We start from the raw sequence: 18,061 nt of genomic DNA, 5'->3' as shown, positions 1-18,061 counted from the left end.
CCTCTGAAAATGAGATTATTTCAAGGATTTGAGGGAAACCTCTGCCTGGAGTAGAGCTGGAGAGCTGAGGAGAAGTGCTGCCCTGGCTTGTGACTGTGCTGGGCTATCCTGCAGTGGCTGCTTCTGCCTGTGAATGGGGATAGAGACTGGACTTTGTTGCATTCCTGCTTGAGAAGTGACTCCAAAGGCTTAGAGTATAGCTTGCCTCCTGGTTTGAAGCCACAGGGACAGCAAAGGCTTCACCAACCAGACCCAAGTCTACTTTCTGTGGACTCTAGCTTGCCAGAGGGTGCCATTACAGTTCCTGGACCTCTGGAAGTGAATTCCTGGAGAAAAAACAGTCTAGCACCGCAACTTCACAAAGGACGCCGCTGCCCGGAACCGTGATGCCGCTTGCCCAGAGGCCGTGGACCTAGCTGAAGGCGAATCCAACGACCCTGTGAGCTGATGCCGCTACCCCGGAACTGCGACACTGCCTGCCCCGAGGCTGTGGACCCTGTAGGCCTCACGTTGCTGCAACCGCTGATCCTGCCTAACTTCGCTGACACCGGGGTGTCGTAAGTCCAATGTCCGTGACCATCCAACTCCATCGCAGCGCCTGCGGCCCTGTGACATCATCGCGACCCCATAAGGTCGCCCTGAAGCATCGTAACTCCGCCGGGCTTCGCATCTGCTGGAACCAAGGGACCGACTACGCATCCAACGCCACCTCACCTCCACCGCCCTGTAGAGAGAAAACGATGCGGCTGCGCGGCGCCGCAGTCCTTCTGCCCTGGGGCACCAGAACCGACACCGCATCGGACCCAGCAAAGCCGCTTTCCCCGACTCTTTGTACCGGCCTGTTTTCTACTTGTTCTGAAGGTACTCTACCTGGGGGGTCGACCGACTCGGCCTTGGCTTGTAGGAAACGACGCATTTTACCCACTTGCAGTGTTTTTACCTCAAATCACTGTTTTCTTCCTAAATTCATATTTTTAACTGTATATTGTGGCTTTTTATTGTATTTGGTCTTGTTTATTTAGATAAAATATTTACTATTTTTCTAAACCTGTGTTGGGTCATTTTGTAATGGTTCACTGTATTACTGTGTGTTGGTACAAATACTTAACAAATTGTCTCTGAGTTAGCCTGCCTGCTCGTGCCAAGCTACCAAGGGGGTGAGCGGGGATTAACTGAATGTAATTCCCCTTTACCCTGACTAGAGTGAGGGTCCTTGCTTGGAGAGTGGGTTACCTGACTGTCAACCAAAGACCCCATTTCTAACACAGTGCTTTTCACTCAGGCTGCAGGGCAGCAGAGTAGCAGTCCTTCTTGCATCAGAACAGCACAGTAGTCTCTCTGAGTCTTCTACAGGTCCATATGTGTACTGAAGAGTTGGGTCTGAGGGTCCATTATTTATACCTGGTGCCCACTTTGAAGTAGGAGAAGGCACCCCCAGAGGGGTTTGGAATTTCCTGCCGCCCTGCCCTGTCACCAGCTTCTCTGGGGACACAAAAGACTAGAGTCAGAACCCTTTGTGAGTGTGCTGGCCAGAGCTTTTGTGATGTGCAAGTGTAGTAGGTGACGGCTCTTCCCCCTCATCAAGTCAGAGATGGTCAGTCCTTTCAAAACGTATGACCCTTTGTGTCAATGTCTGGGAGCAATACACAAAGACCAACTGCCAGCTACACCTAGTCATGAAACCCAGGAACAGGTTGTAGGGACTAAGGGGTGAGGACAAAAGAATGGCAATTTGTTATAAGTAGCATTTTCAGAATTTCAGAATTGTGACTTAAAATCAAACATTATCATTAAAGAGATGTTTAAATAGCAATTCTTTTGATATCAAACTCTACATTCCTGCATTAAAAAAATAAAACAAATTAAAACATATTTTATTGAAGGTTAAAATGCACACGGGTAACATGCCGGTATCCCCAGCCAGCTGACATTAGTATTAATGGAGGCATCACCTTAGCAACGGTAGTGTCCTAGAACAGTGGTTCCCAACCTGTGGTCTGCAGACCACCAGGGATCCACAAAGCCTCCTCGGGGGGGTCTGCGACTGATTAGGAAATTAAATAATATTAACAGATTAGGTCCCCAGCTTTCAGTAATGATTCAGTGGGGTGGTCCCCAGAATCCAATAAAGATTCAGGGAGGGTCCAAGGGCTCCAGTAATGATGAAGTGGGAGTCCACAGAAGTCAAAAGGTTGGGAACCACTGTCCTATATGGTTACTATACAAAGCCATTTAATTCCAATGATGTCACAATATTTCAGTATTATCATTGTTCATATGGTTACTACAATGACATGCCATCTCAACCCAAGTGTCCTCGAAGCTGACTTATTTGCGGCTAGTGTGCTTATCCCCGTCCCTCCTCTTCTGCGCTCTGCATCAATCAAGAGTCTTGTAATATAATGGTTCTCTGCCACTGTGTGTGGTGCCCCCAGGGAGGCCATGCATCCCAGTCTCTTAACTCCTCCCAAGAAGTGTGAGTGTCAGGAATAGGGAGAGCGCCTTGCCCCCCGCCCATATATCATGCCCAGTGCACCCCAGATCTCACAGTGAGGGTGCTTCGGCGGGTTGTGGATCTTCCAAGTTCTCCATTGCGACCACCAGTGTGCCCCAGGCTTGCACCTCGTCGGTTGAGCTCAGGCCTCTCCTAGCCTCACGAAGCCTCACCATCCCCCACCCATTTCAACATTTCACGCCTTCAGTTTACACCCTGAGGGCCCCTTGAGGCCTTCCAGTTCTACACTACATCCCTGTCAGCTAGGAAAAGTGCCAGCTCTTGGAATTGGTTGGACACCCTAAATCTGGCTGTTTGAGTGTATCCTCCGAGAAAGCAGTGTGTAGGGCCGAGGGGGACCTCGCTCAGCCAGTGTGCTAGTTACCAATTCCCAGAAGTCCTTCAAGGCAAGGTGAAGTCTGCCTGAATACTGCGGTAGGGACACAATACTGCTTTATATGTGCCTGTGGTGCTTGTTAGGTATTGACAAACACCAGACTGGGGGGGCTCTGCTCTCTTGTGTTTCCAGTGTCTAGTAACCACTTCCGTAAGTGCCCTACAATGGAGAAAATGCCCTTGAGGTAAGTCATAGTTAGAGCAGAAGTCCTCAAACGGTAGGAAGGCATCCACTTCAAATAAAGCACCTATAGAGGTTGCCCTGGCCTCCACCCAATGGGAGTAGCCACTCCAATCATCTCCGTGAGGGAGCTCCATCAGGAACTGCAGTGGGATCTCAGGGGTATAGGGCATAGAGCAGCCCGATCAGCAGAGGTAAGGCAGCCAGCAGTGGTGCAATACCTGCAGTTCAGCGAAACCAAGATCAGATGGTTGGCTGAGGAGTAAGACCTTTCTGGCAAAAGTCCGGAGTGAAGGGCGCTGCCTCCTTTTCTGGCATCATGTGGCCTGCTATCCATTGTGTCAGACATTGCAGATAGCTCACTAGATAGTAGGCTTCAAAGTCAGGAATGGCATACCTGCATCCACCATAGGCCTCTACAGCGTTGCCTCGGCCACTCTCCTTCTGCCCGTGCCCCATAGGAAGCCAGCAATCCGTGAATTTAATTCCATGAAGAACACTCCCTGGATCTACAGCGGAAGAGTGAAAAAAAAGTAAAGGAGCTGAGACAAAGCAATCATCTTTAGCAGGGCTCCTCGTCCTGCTACTGATAGTGGTAAGGACCCACAGAATGTCATGCTACTGTGCAGGCCACGTACGGCCTGCCCTACATTCACCTCCATAAGGTCCGGCCGGACGTGGTATACATGCATTCCTAGATAAGTGAGGCAGTGCAGCTCCCACTGCAGTGTACTGATGCCCGGAGGGGCCACTCTGTCAGCTGTCGCGGAGTAAGAGGCTAGATTTCTGCCAGCTGACTCCGAGTCCGGAGAGCGCACCAAAATGCTCCAACAGTCGCTTCACTCCCTGAAGGGCCCTACCCGTGTCCTCCAAGAGCAGCAGGAGATTGTCTGCATAGAATACAATAAAGTAATCTTGCCCCACCATGCGCAGGCCCTTGTAGGTGTTCCCAGTGCGGGCCAGACACGCCAGCGGCTCAATAGCAAGGGCAAATAGGAGAGGGGACCACAGGCACCCCTTCCGTGTCCCCCTTTCCACCTGGTATTCCTCTGAGATGGATTGCCCAGTGCGGACCCTCACTCACAGCATAGTGTAGAGCATCTGGGTCCAGTGCTCTCTGAGGCCTAATCTGCGCCGTACCTCATTTAGGTATGTCCTTTCCAGGCTATTGAAAGCTTTTTCAAAATCTACAGCAAAAAATTGCTGCACTGCTTTCAGCATAAGTGTCAGCATCGAGTAGCGAAAATAGACGGTGGATATTAGGAGCCGTGTTGGGCCTGGGATGAACCCTGCCTGATCATGATGGACCAGGAAGGGCATGTGGCGTATTAAACGCCTGACCAGAATATCTGTAAGTATTTTATAGTCTACAAAGAGCATCGACGAGGATGATAGGCCGTCCTATCAGTGGCTGATTTTCCAGGCTTCAAAAGAGGGATAATGAGGGCCTCGCGGGCATAAGAGGGAAGGATCCCTCTCTCTCTCTAGCCTCCTCGTACATGTCAACCAGGCTCAGACCCAAAGTTTCCACATACATTGAGTAAAATTCAACTGGACGCCATCAAAGCAGGGGTTTTATTCCTGGGCATGTTTTTTATGGCTGCCATCACTTCAGGGAGTGTGATCGCCTGTCCCAAAGTTTCAGCCTCTTGGTGTGGCAGTATCTGAATATCTGTGGTCTTGCTTCTATAGAGGTCAGCATAAAAATAATAGAATTCTTGATTAATTTCAGCCTGCTGGTAGACTGCAGTGCCAGTGGATGTACACAATTCAACTATAATAGACTTTGTTTTTGCCAGGTTCGCCAGCCACGCCAACAGGGAGCTTGTGCGATCACCTTCATCATAGGAGCGTGCCAAATAGGCCCTGCAGTTATAACAACTCAGCCTCTCAACCTCCATCGCCACCTTCTCTGTGGCCTCCATGACGGCTTCCTGAAGGTCTGGGTCACCTGAGTACCTTTGTTATAGTGCCCTCAGCCCCTCCTCTGTGTTTTGAATATCTTGAAGTAGAGTATGGCAGACTCCCAAAGCCGCTGAGATGCACTGTCCTCTGATCACTGCTTTGAAGGCATCCCACTCAACCAGCCGTGAGTTAGTAGAGCCCTCTTTATCCTCAAAGTAAGTTTTTATGGCAGAACCAAAGGCATCTCTAAAGGCCTGGTCATCTAAAAGGTCCGGCTTAAGTTGCCATGTGGGCACTGGAGGCGGGGGGCATGACCAGTGGAGACCCAACAATAGCGGGTTGTGGTCCGAGATTGTTCTTGCCAGATATTCAGTCAGGTGTGTCAGCTCATGGCCATCTGGAGAGCACAGGAACGTGTCCAGATGTACATTCAAGTCATATAACGGGGAGAAGAAGGAATAATCTCTTCCCTCGGGGTGGTGCGCCCGCCAATAATCGACCAGCCCCCACTCCTGCTGCCATGCTAAAAATGCCCCAGCCGCTCAGGTCGTCGGTGAGTCCCTCAGTGGGGGGTGCAATCTATTTAGAGTCAGATCGGTTATGCAGTTGAAGACCCCACCCAGCAAAACTGACCGCGTGTGGTATGGGGCTAGCTGGCCAGATAAAGCCATCAAAAAACCTAGTTGGTAGGTGTTGGGTCCATAAATACGACCCAGCCCAATGTCCTGACCATCCAGCCTCCCATTGAGTATAACGTATCATCCCAGAGGATCTAAGATTGTTGCCGTCTGCTGGATCACACGGGCCTGATCCATATAAGGGTCCCTGTGTGCATGCTGAATAAGATGTGCAATATACCTGACCCCTTCACCTACGTTGAAGGGCATGCCCCTCTTTGGCATCTAGGTGAGTCTCCTGAAGGACAGCAATGTGTATCCCTCTCCCTGTGAGGTAAGAGAATACTTTATGGCGCTTGGACATCGTGTGCATCTCCCTAATATTCTATGTTATAATCAAGCATGTGAGCCATCAGGAGTATACATTTTGGGTATAGGCTGATGTTGAAATGCCAGCTCCACTCCCATCAGTAGACCCATCCCCCCAACGGGTCAACATTCGGTACCTGGGCCCAATATAATACAATCCCCTTAACAACTGAATCAAAAACATCCCAACTCCCAATCCCCAGGACATGTGGTGTAATCCATTCATCCAAACATTCAGGAAAACAGCAATAGTCAAACATAATTGTGCCTGTCATCGCTCAAGTGAACAGTGTCGGTGAGGCGTAGGTCCAGCGAGTTGACATTGCCTGACCCCTGGTGTCTTGGGCCCCATCCAACCAACAGTATAAGAAAGCGTGAAAGAAATAATGCAAGGCAGATAAGTTGGTCTCAATGAACAAAAGAGGGAGGTACCCCCTAGTCCCCTCAGCTCTGATCAATTGATGAGTCAAGACTTTGTTAAAGGATCTCGTCCGCGACCCCGGCGTAACCACTGGCAGGACTACACCAGAATCCGCTGATGTGAGGGACGCACTGTCAGAATCCATTCCCCCTTTGCTCCCTTCCTGGGATGAGGATGGAGGGCCCGTTGTTGGCCCACCCAATGAGGTGACCGCGGCAACCACCGTTTGTTGCTCTCTCTGTGCTTCCTCTTCGGTGGGCGAACCAGTCTGTGTCAGAGATTGCCTCCTGCTGGAGCAAGGGCAACGCTTCCTCTTTTGCTCCCTGGGCATCTCTCTGTGATCTGAGTTAGGTTGCTGCTTCCGCCAGGACCAGGCCTCTTGCGGCATGGTAAAAAACTGCACTCCCATTTGTGTGATTACATGAAGCCTCGCAGGGAACTGCATGGAGTATACTACCCCCAGCTCCCTAAGCCTCCTCTTTACCTCAGTGAATGCAGCCCTCTAGCATTGCACCTCTCTGGAGAAGTCTGGGAATATCAATACTCTGTGGTTCTCCATCCCGAGGTTATCTCTCAGCCGGGCCCACTGCAAGATTAGGTCACGATCTTTGAAGTGGAGTAAGCATGCCACCAGCAGCCTTGGAGGAGCGCCAGGCAAAGGGGCCCTCGAGGGGACCATGTGGGCGCATTCTAGAGCAAAAAAAGGGGATAGGTACTCATGAGCCATTTCTTGTCAGAGCCAGTCTTTTAGGTACCGCACGACGTCAGGGCCTTCAGTTTCTTCGGGCAGCCCCACCGCTCTAATGTTGTTACGGCGCACCCTGTTTTCGGCACCCTCTGCCCTATTCTCAAATGTCTTTAAGCGGGTCTCAATAGAGTTCATGCGTGTGCCAGCTGCAGCCGCTACTGGGGTAGTCTCTGATATCTCTTGCTCTGTCTCAGTGACCCTCTCCGCCAGGTGCCGGTGGTCATCCCGCAAGAGGCCCAAACCAATGCTCCACGTGTCGATCTTAACTTCCAGGGCCTCCTGCGATGGCTTGCAGTACATCCCGGAGCATGGGAGTAGGAGGCATTGCCGCCGCCATGGGTTCTGAGCAGCTGTGGCTGACCCCAGGGTGCTGGGATCCCCGAGGAGCCCCCTCTTGCTGTCTTGTATATTTGCCTATCATAAGCTCTCTGTGTATTCAACCAAGCTTCTATCAGTCCGGCCCTCTCCGGTTGGAAACAATTTTTGACGGGTGTGCTCTCAAATTCACTGTGGGCACTGTCCCACATAAGGGAAGGGGCGCTTATACCGCTAAAGGAGACCAGCTGGAGCATTCCTCTATGTTTGGTGCCAATAAGGGAGTGATGGTTAGGGTTGTCTGGCCTGGGCCCTCGCGCACACCAACAGAGACCAAGCCTCCACAGACCGGGTTGCATATTAGGGAAGAGGGGCCAGCCTTCATGACTCCCGCATCTTCTGAGTTAGACCTCAGGTCCCCACTCCCTGCTTACTCCATGCCATGGAACGGCAGAGGAGGGAGGAAGGCCGTTGAGCCAAGGCTTGTGACGCCACTCCTGCAGTCGCCACTGCTCAGAGGGTGCTACAACTTAGGCCCCTCTTGCAATCAACTGGCACCACCCAACCCCTTACCTCAGGTGCAGGGGATGGGGTCAGCACTACCCTCTCTTCCGCCTCGCTCAGCCGGACTCGCAGGCTGCCCACCTCCAGCCGCTCAATCCCCCATGGAGCTGGTCCTGCGTCTCCCGGCCTCTGCTCCGCAGATCCCAGCGTCCCTCAGCCAGTAGGGCAAAATGAAACTGACTCTGTCCAAGTCCACTGAGGGCTGGTCCAGGTCCTCTCAGATAGCTGCACTGAGGGTGAGGGGGCTAGTGTCCACTCTTTCTCTCAGCCCTGCATGGCCCCTCACCTGGGTCAGTCCTCAGTCTATACAGTGCTTCAGGGGAGGACCTGCGCCCTCACTCCTTCACCCCGCAGACCCCTTACTGCCACGGTTGCTGAATGCAGGGAAGGGCCACAAAGTGGTCGGGGAGCTGAAGCCGCCAGGCCAGTGCGTCGTCACCTGCTCCGTCCGGGTGCCGTGGATGCAGCTCGAGATCTCCAAGCAGAGTTGGGAGTCTCCTCCACTCCCTCTCAGGGGCCTCCACCACCGCAAGGCACCCAGCTTCTGCTCAGGGCCCTTTGATTAAAAACGGTGGAGCTACCCCACTCCCCAGGATCCACAGTTTTCCTGGTGGTGTTGCTCAGCACTCCTGCCGCCCTGGTGCCGGGGAGCATATAGCTGGTGGCCGCCATCTTGGGCGTCACCACAGGGCCCCCAGATGCAGTCCCAACAGTCCGTCAGGGGCTGGGGCGCAGACTCGCTCCCTGACTTCCGTCACCTCCTCGGCCCAGCGGTCCAGCTGTCCCTCCGCCGCAGAACCAGGATGCGTTCCGCTGGCGGCCACCATTTTAAGAAGTCCAGCTATGGGCTGCCAGCTCCAAGTGCCTCAGAGGGGTCTTCTCCAGTATCTGGTGAGGGAGGGGCAGGGGGTGCAGGGGGATATCCTCTGCAGGTAAGATTTGATGGAGAGGATGGGGTCGGATGGGGCCGAGCACTCTGGAGCTTGCCGTCTCACTCCATTTGTTGCCTGGCCACACCCCCCTCAAAATTCCTACTTGCTCCCCAATTGAAGGTTAGCACTTATTAAATATTATAAGATAACCCATTATTTTCCATAGGAGAGCTAGGCCTTGCAGTAGTGAAAAACGACTTTGGGAGTTTTTTACTACCAGGACATGTGAAAGTTAAAAGTACATGTCCAACCTTTTAAATACGCTGCACCCTGCTCAGTAGGTTTTCTGGGCCTACCATAGGAGTGATGTATATGTATTAAAAAGGAAGGTTTATGCCTGGCAAAAGGTCCTTTTTGCCAGGTCGAAATGGCAGCTTAAAACTGCACACACACGCTGCAATGGGAGGCATGAGATATGATTAAAGGGTTGCTTGAGTGGGTGGCACAATGAGTGCTGATGCCCACAGGTAGCATTTAATTTACAGGCCCTGTGGGATATACAAGTAAATGAAATATGCCAATTGGACATAGGCCAATTTTACGGATAGAGCACAAACACCTTAGCATTGGTTAGCCATGGTAAGGTGTGCAGATTCCTAGAAGCCAACAAAAACAGGCTTAGGAAACAGGAGGGTGAAGCAAAAAGTTTGACGATGACCCTGCAGAAAGGGCCAAGACTGATTTATATGATCCATATCCCCATGCAGAGTCTCCATTCCGGGAACAGTTCTGCTCCATATGATTAGTTCAGGTGGCGGTCAGGCTGTGCTTGAGGCCTGGCCTGCACCTGATTATACTGTCTAGATTTTCTGTCCTGTAAAATCACGCCCAGTGCAGGAACACTAGTCTATTGTGGTTGAGCTGAGCTGTATCTCACTGCGCTTTCTCACCCAGGATTGTAAATGGATTGAAGACTACTATGATTGCTTTGCTGTAGAATGTCTGCTCAAGAAGTGTGAATTTAATGGAGTGCTGCAAGATTAGAAATTCTTGGTAGCGAATGAAAACATCTGGCAGAGCAAAAAGTATGGGATGATGTACAAAATTCTGTCTATGAAAAAAACTCCAAAGAGTTCTGGCGAATCGTCTTATGGGTAAACCAAGAGCAAGCTTTTTGCTCTGATTTATGCACAGGGGCTCATAATTATGGCTAGCAGTCCTTGCCAGAGTTTTCTGTGCTGCCTCTGATAGTGGCATTATTTCTAATACTTCGAGATAGACGATAGTTGTCCTTCTACATGAAAATTATAGTTGTGCATTTCCTACCAGCTGTAAACCACTATTGTTGCTGGATGGAATAGTTAAAACTGTGAAGAGTTTTATTAAATCATATACAGGGTTTGGTGATTCTGAATTATTATTGTTCAGCATTCAGGCTGGGTGTTGGAAAGACATTGGTACTACTGACCATCCAAGAAGCTTGTTAAGAGTTAAACAATGTCTCTCCCAAGAGAGTCCCTATGTGCATGATCGCAATTGACCTCAAATCTGGCTTTGATCTTGTAAATCATGACCAACTCTGGCTTGGTTTAGACCAGCAAGGCCTGGATAAAGGTGTGATATGGTCAACATGGGGAGTGCACTGAGGCCTGAATCATGTCGGAGAATGCTCAAGAAATCTAAACTTTTCAATATCTGATATCTGTACATCAATGCAATTTCAGCATTTTTGTTTACATATGAAGTTGCCCTGCTTTCATTGGTGGAGCCCATTAATGTTATTGTGACAAAATGTATGATTCTGAAGATAGGGGCTCAATTTAGGAGAACAATTAGCATTAATAGCCAAATGTAAAATTACTTTTCCTATTCTGCTGACATTGGCATCATTCTGATACTAACTGAGCATGCAGGGGTGAATGCAGGAGGAGGCGACTGCATAGATCTGCCGCTTCATGGACAGCTCACTGTTGAGGATGATGCCAAGGTTGCAAGCGTGGTCTGTGGGAGTGTGTTAAAGTTCGGCTGGCCACCAGCTATGGTCCCATATAGACGTGTTTTTTCCAAAGATCAGGACTTCTGTCCAATCGGCTACGGTGGTCATGGCATTGTGAAAGTTGGTTCTGGTGGTGGAGGAGTCATCATTAAGCGAGAGGATCAGTTGAGTATCATATGCATAGGAGGTGATGTTGAGTCTGTGGGATCTAATGATGTCTGTCAGGGGGGTCATGTAGGTATTGAACGAAGTGGGGCTGAGGGATGAACCTTGTGGTATGCCACAATTGATGCTCTTGGGTGTGGAGGTGAAAGGGGCTAGTGAGATGTTCTGGGTGAGTCCTGTTAGGAAGGAGGAGATCAATTTGAGGGTGTCGTTTTGTATTACGATGCTGTGGAGTCTGTTGATGTGGGTGTGGTGGGAGACAGTGTCGAACGTGGCTGATAGGTCGAGGAGGATCAGGGCGGCAGTGTGCCTGCGCTTGAGGAGTGCTTTGATGTCGTCAGTGGCGCCAATAAGTGTGGTTTTGGTGCTGTGGAAGGAACGAAAAAGTGATTGGGAGGTGTCCAGTAGGTTGTTTTCTTCCAGGTAGCTGGTGAGCTGCTGATTGGTGGCCTTCTCAAGTACTTTGGCTGTGTAAGGGAGTAGAGAGATGGGTCGGTTATTATTGAGTTTGTTGAGGTAGGCAGAGTGTTTTTTCAGGAGGGGTTTGATTTCCGCATGTTTACATTTGTCTGGAAAAAATCTGTAGAGGTGATGGAGGTGTTGAGTATGCTGATGAGTTCCGTGCTGATGAGGTTGGTTATGAGGTTGAATAGGTGGTTGGGGCATGGGTTGGTGGGTGCCCTAAAGTGAATGGATGACATGATGGCTGAGGTGGATTGTTTTGACCGGTGCACACGTTGAGATAGTGCTGTTGGTGTGCGTAGGGGGAGGCTCAAGAGAGCTGAGGTTGGAGATCCTGGGTTGAGGGTCGAAGTTGGTTTAGAAGTAGTCTGAGAGGGTGTTTCAGAGTTCTTGGGAGGGGTGGATGGTGTTCTCTGTGGCTACTGGGTTGGAGTATTCTTTTACTATTTGGAAAAGTTATTTTGTACAATTAGGTGCTAAGTCGATGCGTATTGTGATGGCCTTGTTGATTTGGAACGACTTGTTGATTTGTGTTATTCCTTTAATTTGTAGTTGGGGGTACATTATCTTATAGATAAATGGCTTAACTAAAACCACAGAATATGCACCTTGTTTGTCAGCAGGTTTTAAACCAACATTTACTAAAAGAACTGCGTACTGATAAATTGGTATTGGAAGGGTCATCTGCTGCACCCACTGAGCTGGTGTGTGAGGTAGAAGAAGGTGTACTTAACGTGACACTTCTCCTGGAGGCCCCTAAATCTACTTCCTGGGTTTCTACAGCAGACTAAGGAACTGTCGAAAGTAAATTAGGCTTTGGCGAACGTTTCTTTTCACAGTTTGACACTTCCGTATTCTTTTTTAATTCTACTTAGTTTCCTGAGTAAAAAGTACTTAAAAATAAACCACAGCTTTTACATAAAGATTGAAAACACTGAACTCAATGTGCAGTTTTGAGATACCATAAGATATGTGCTTGGTTTTCCTTTAACATTTTGAAATGTTTGTTTTTTTAACTTTTTTTATACCATACGTTACAGACAAACATTGGCAAAGCCAACAGCTCGGCGCTTCCATTATAAAGGCACCACATATTGGCTCTACCAATTATTTATCTTTTAGGTTAGTATTGTATTCTAATATTGTATGTTCATCTCACTGTTAAAATATTTATTTGTTTACATGCTCGCTGGCTCGTGTTGTGTCTTCAGCATTTACCTCGTTGCTCACTGGCTTGCACCTGTGCTCTAATTCTAGAAAATTGACAGTTAAAGCCTGGGACCAGTATCCACATGGTGTCTACTAGTGGGCTCCATTGTTAATCTGAAATAAATCACCCTTAACCTCGGTTGCTGCATCTGGTTGGTTATATTCACAGCACCACCGAACACAGCTGTTAGGCATTCCATGAGTCGTGTGCTTCTTCCCTGCCCCCGCACTGGCGTTTCCCTCAGATGCTGCTTGTTCCCATCGTGTGTGCATCTCATCCACACTCCCCTTCTCCACATTCTGTGTTGCTCTTTCACTTGTGCTTTTCTCCTCGAACCCCTGTGTTGCTCTTGTGTGCTGCCTTTCCCACATGTCTCGCACTCGCTCCTCCATTACCCACTCCCTTCAAACCCCTCCCATCTGGCCCTACGATCATGTTTTATTTTGGGCTTTTCCACTAAAAAAGTATATTTTTTATTTACTGATCCAAGTGGCATCTGTTATCCAGAATAGGTAAATAATAATAAAACAAAACAAGTACAGTGGCGCCCACATCATGCATGGTTATGCTTGGGCACACCTCCAGAATTACGCGACCCGCAACAGCAGCTGCATCCTGGTGCCTTGTCTTTTTGTTTGTGCCGATGCACAACAGTGGCTTGCTGCGTTGGCAAATCCAATTGGTCCCAAACCCGAAAGCCTTTGGCTTTGCCAAAGCTTATTTATTTCTGTGAACATGTGCAGGAGTTACGCAGAGGTTCCACACGCTTGATTTGACTTTAATAAATGATTAGCACTACATAGGAGAGATCCCTGTGTAAAGCATCAAATAGATAGAAGCATGAATCTTTATTAACACCTGTTCTGTTGAATATGCAGCTGCAAAACAAAGTCCTTCAAACCTGTTTGCATTTCTTTTTTACCTTCCTTTTAGAATGAAAGGTTCTTGCTAGTTACTTACGTGAACTGCACGATTGTTTTAATTATCCCCGGTTTCTTCAATCAGTCCTGAAATTCTTATTTTGCAGAATCACATTTCGCATAGCACGGTTCGTAAAAGATTGTACAACATTAACGTTATACACGTATTGTTTAGTAAACTATTTCTTTCTCTTTTTCAGTGATCCAAAAGAGGAAGCAGCAGTTACTGCATGCCTTCCCGTGTCCATTTCTGAAGCAAACAGCATGGAAGTCTCCTACAGAGTGCAGACCTTTCAAGTCGACCTTACTGAGCCCCTCGGCACATCCTTTCATGATGAAGTCATGGCGCTCAATCCATCACTCTCTTATTGGAGACCGGAATCTAGTTCTTATGGGACCTCCTGGAGCAGGGAAAACAACAATAGGAAGACTCCTTGGTCAGAGACTGGGCCTTCCTGTCATAGATGTGGACGATGATGTCCTTGAAAAAGATTGGAATATGAGTGTTTCGGAAAAATTGCAGGATGTCGGTAATGAGCAATTTTTGGAAGAGGAAGGAAAAGCCCTTTTGAAATGGTCAGCATCTGGAAGTGTCATTTCTCTTTCTGGGTCGAATCCAATGCACTCTGCTAGCATGGAGCACTTGAAGAAAAATAGCATTGTTGTTTATCTCGATGTTCATGCTGGAGAAATAGTTGACCGACTGGAAGTCATGAAAATCGATCGCATTGTGGGGCAGAGTTCGGAAAGCTCAATGGGAGACATCCTTCAGTACCGGAAGCATTTCTATAAGAAATGGCATGATTTCCGTGTCCTTTGTGAAAGTGGTGATACCACAGAGGCCTTAGCAGAAAAGGTACTTCATGGAATTAAGAGATACGAAAACTCTGCATCAGAAACATTCACTTCAACGCGGAGCAACTGTCTCAAAGAACCCAAGACAGCTAATTCTGCAAGGACTTTCAGCGAGGTTATTGTGGATGGGCTAGCCTCTGATGGTGGGCTCTTTGTCCCTGATGGAGGAGTCCCAAAATTAACTAAAGGAGAGTGGATGCGGTTAAAGGGTGCAGATTATATTGAAAGGGCGCAAGTTATACTTGAAAGGTGCATACCTCCTGCTGACATACCAGCAGTCAAGCTTGGAGAAATGATTGATCTAGCATATGGGAAAAACTTTGCTTGTAATCAGATTGCACCAGTTAGGCATTTGATGGGGAACCAATTTCTCCTTGAACTATTCCATGGCCCAACAGCATCATTTAAGGATTTAGCACTCCAGATAATGCCACAGATGTTTGCTTATTGTGTCCCGAGAACATGTAACTCTCTAATTCTCACTGCAACTTCTGGAGATACAGGTAGTGCTGTCTTGGATGGTTTTAGTCGTCTCAATGACATTGACAAGCAGAGGATTGCAGTGATTTCACTGTTTCCTGAAAATGGAGTCAGCCCCATTCAAAAGTCCCAGCTGTTAGGGTGTCAGAGTGATAATGGGTTTTCAGTAGGTGTCAAATCAGATTTTGATTTTTGCCAGAAAACTCTAAAACACATGTTAACAAATTCAAATTACACTGGCTTTTTAGCAGCAGAATATGGAACTGCTTTAAGTACCGCAAATTCTATTAACTGGGCTCGTCTGGTTCCTCAGGTGGTCTACCATGCTTCTGCCTACCTTGATCTTGTTAGCCAGGGCGTCATTCATTTTGGAAATCCTATAGATGTTTGCATTCCAACAGGAAACTTTGGTAACATATTGTCAGCAATCTATGCCAAACTGATGGGAATTCCTATCCGAAAATTTATTTGTGCTTCTAATCAGAACAATGTTCTGACAGAGTTCATTAAAACAGGGCATTATGATTTAAGGAACAGGAAACTAATACTTACCACTTCTCCTGCAATAGACATTCTCAAGTCTTCCAATCTTGAAAGATATGTGCATCTAATTTCCAACGGAAATGGACAGCTTGTCAACCAGTTATTTAGTCAGCTTGAAAGTCAAGGTCACTTTCAGTTACCAAATGATTTGCTTGCAAGGCTTCAGAAGGATATGGTAGCTGATTGGTGTTCAGAAGAGGACTGTTTGGCTGCTATCCACTCTGTGTATTCCAATTCAGGCTATGTATTAGACACACACACTGCTGTGGCTAAAGCTGTTGCCGACAGACTGCAGGATAAGACGTGTCCTCTTGTTATCGCAAGCACAGCCCATTATTCTAAGTTTGCATCTACTATTTTGAAAGCACTGCGCATTTCGCAGATAAAGCAAAATCCATTAAGCCAGCTTCACTTACTGCATTCTTTGAATCCACTGCCTCCCGCGCATGCAGCCTTGTTGAAAACATTGAAAAAGTCAGAGAACAATGATCATCAGGTATGCGCTGCCGATCAGAACGTCATGATGGACCACGTTGAAACGACCATCCACAATCTTTTCTTTAGAGTTCGCTGAGTCCCGACTAGGCCATTTGCGCTCTTGTTGTTTCCACTCACAACTGTACCATTTCACAATTGATATATTTTACATTGCTCTGTTTTCAAAATGTTCTCTACATTCAACACTTCTTTCTCCTCATAGATTGAAATCAGCTTTTGAAAATGAGCCTTAATGAATGGGTAGAATATTTGTTGGCCATGGTTCAATAACAACCAGTGTACCTGTGTGGCTTGTTAGATATGTTTCTGTTGTGATAAAACACATGAAGGAAGCTGCATAGTTTGAATAATATCTTTGATGTTTGTTCAATGTTTATCAAATGAAAAACCCTACATAATCAAGTAATAGCTTTTATGCTTCAGATATCCTTATCTCTTCTAAAGCTTGTTGATATAGAAACCATTACCTTAGAAAAGGCCATTGTACGTTTTAAGTTACTCCTCAAAGCAACGTATCCAACTCTCTACTAGTGTTTGCCATTGTTGCTCAGTTCCTCTTTATTCCCTGTTTGTTGATATTCTTACACCTTGGGGTGAAGGTCACTAATTACCTTTTGTAGTTTATAGAAAGGAGTATCTCTTGTGGAAGGGAGTATAGTAGCAATGAACATTATGGGGGTAATTATGACCCCGGCGGTGAGTGGTAATGTTGCATATTGCCAACAGGCTGTCGGTACATACAGGCAGCCAACCTGCCACTTCTCCAGACATATCGCCATGGTGGTATGAGCCGCTGGAGATGTCCATCTTCAGCCTGCTGGCCGGCATTGTACTGGCGGTGGCATTATGAGCCTGCCTACCACCATGGTTTTGGTGGCGTTAGCAACACCGCAGAAAACATGGTGGCAGGCCCTACCGGTGACAGGGAATCCCTTCCTTGTCACTGGTATGCGGCTCCCCCCCCCCCCCCCCCCCCACACCTGACACCCCCCTCTATCCAAACTCTCCCCCACCCCCTCCGAACCTCACACTCCCCCACCCCCTCTGATCCTCACACTCACCCCACACCCCCTTCGATCCTCACACTCACCCCCACCCCCCATACACGCAGACACCTGCAGACATGCACCAGGCATATGCTCAATCACACACACTGGCATACACGCATTCATTCATGCATACTTCCAGATATACTCACACACATTCTTACACACCATCACAGACATGCAGACAGGCACTCACTTCACCATTCTTACATTCCCTCACACGCATACATCCACGCAAACAACACAACACACACAGACGCATTCACACGTACACATTCATGCACACACTCAGACACACACACACAACATCCCCCCCTCCAACCCCCTCTGTCGGAAGCCTGACTTACCTTGGTCGAGGAGGGCTTCTGGCAGGGAATGGGAAGAGGCACTGCTACCGCCAGCAGAACACCACCAGGCTGTATTACTGGACATAATACGTCTGGCAGCGTTCTACTGGCGTGGCGGTGCTGGTGGTAGCAGTGCCAGCTTACTACCGTCTAACAGTATGATCACTATCGGATTTCTGCCCTTCTTGTGGTAAAAGTCAGGCAGTGCTCATAATATGGCGAACGAATGGTAGCTGCGGTGATGGTATGTTGGTGGCCATCACCACCGCCAATGTCATAAAGCCGGCCTGTGTGTATACCGCTTTGTACTCACTGCACCCCAGCTTCTAAGTGGATGTTATGCTTAGTTAAGATTTTTCCACTGACTATTGAAGACTCAGGACTGCTTTTTTATTTGCTCATAAATCCTAATGTCTTACATTTGATGTGAAAAATATACCCTTTTCTCAGATTTAAATGCCTCCGTGTTAGTTTTGTTCTGGTTAGGGGATATGTGCACTTTTCTGTTTCCTTGTCACACAAATGTTATGTTAAATGATTTTAGATTGATCTTTCACCCAAAGAGAGAAGGCAAAACTGCTTATAGCTGCCAATAAGCAGGAATGTCCGGCATCCAGCTTGATCGTCCAAAATGCATGCATGATGAGAATTACCTTG

General features: G+C 48.0%; 1 protein-coding gene across 1 annotated transcript in view; it reads left to right on the top strand.

The window, feature by feature from the left end:
• The window catches only part of THNSL1 (threonine synthase like 1), an 81,299-nt gene extending 63,444 nt beyond the window's left edge, over positions 1-17,855 (top strand). The window contains exon 2 of the mRNA XM_069211363.1: positions 13,836-17,855. Coding sequence (XP_069067464.1) covers positions 13,836-16,087 — 2,252 coding nt within the window. The 3' untranslated portion in view covers positions 16,088-17,855. The remainder of the gene's footprint in view (positions 1-13,835) is intronic.
• Positions 17,856-18,061: the final 206 nt, after the last annotated feature.

Source organism: Pleurodeles waltl, chromosome 10 (assembly GCF_031143425.1).
Source record: "Pleurodeles waltl isolate 20211129_DDA chromosome 10, aPleWal1.hap1.20221129, whole genome shotgun sequence".
Taxonomy (NCBI): domain Eukaryota; kingdom Metazoa; phylum Chordata; class Amphibia; order Caudata; family Salamandridae; genus Pleurodeles; species Pleurodeles waltl.
Note: the sequence above shows the minus strand (reverse complement) of the source record. Positions and strands in the feature narration are given on the sequence as shown.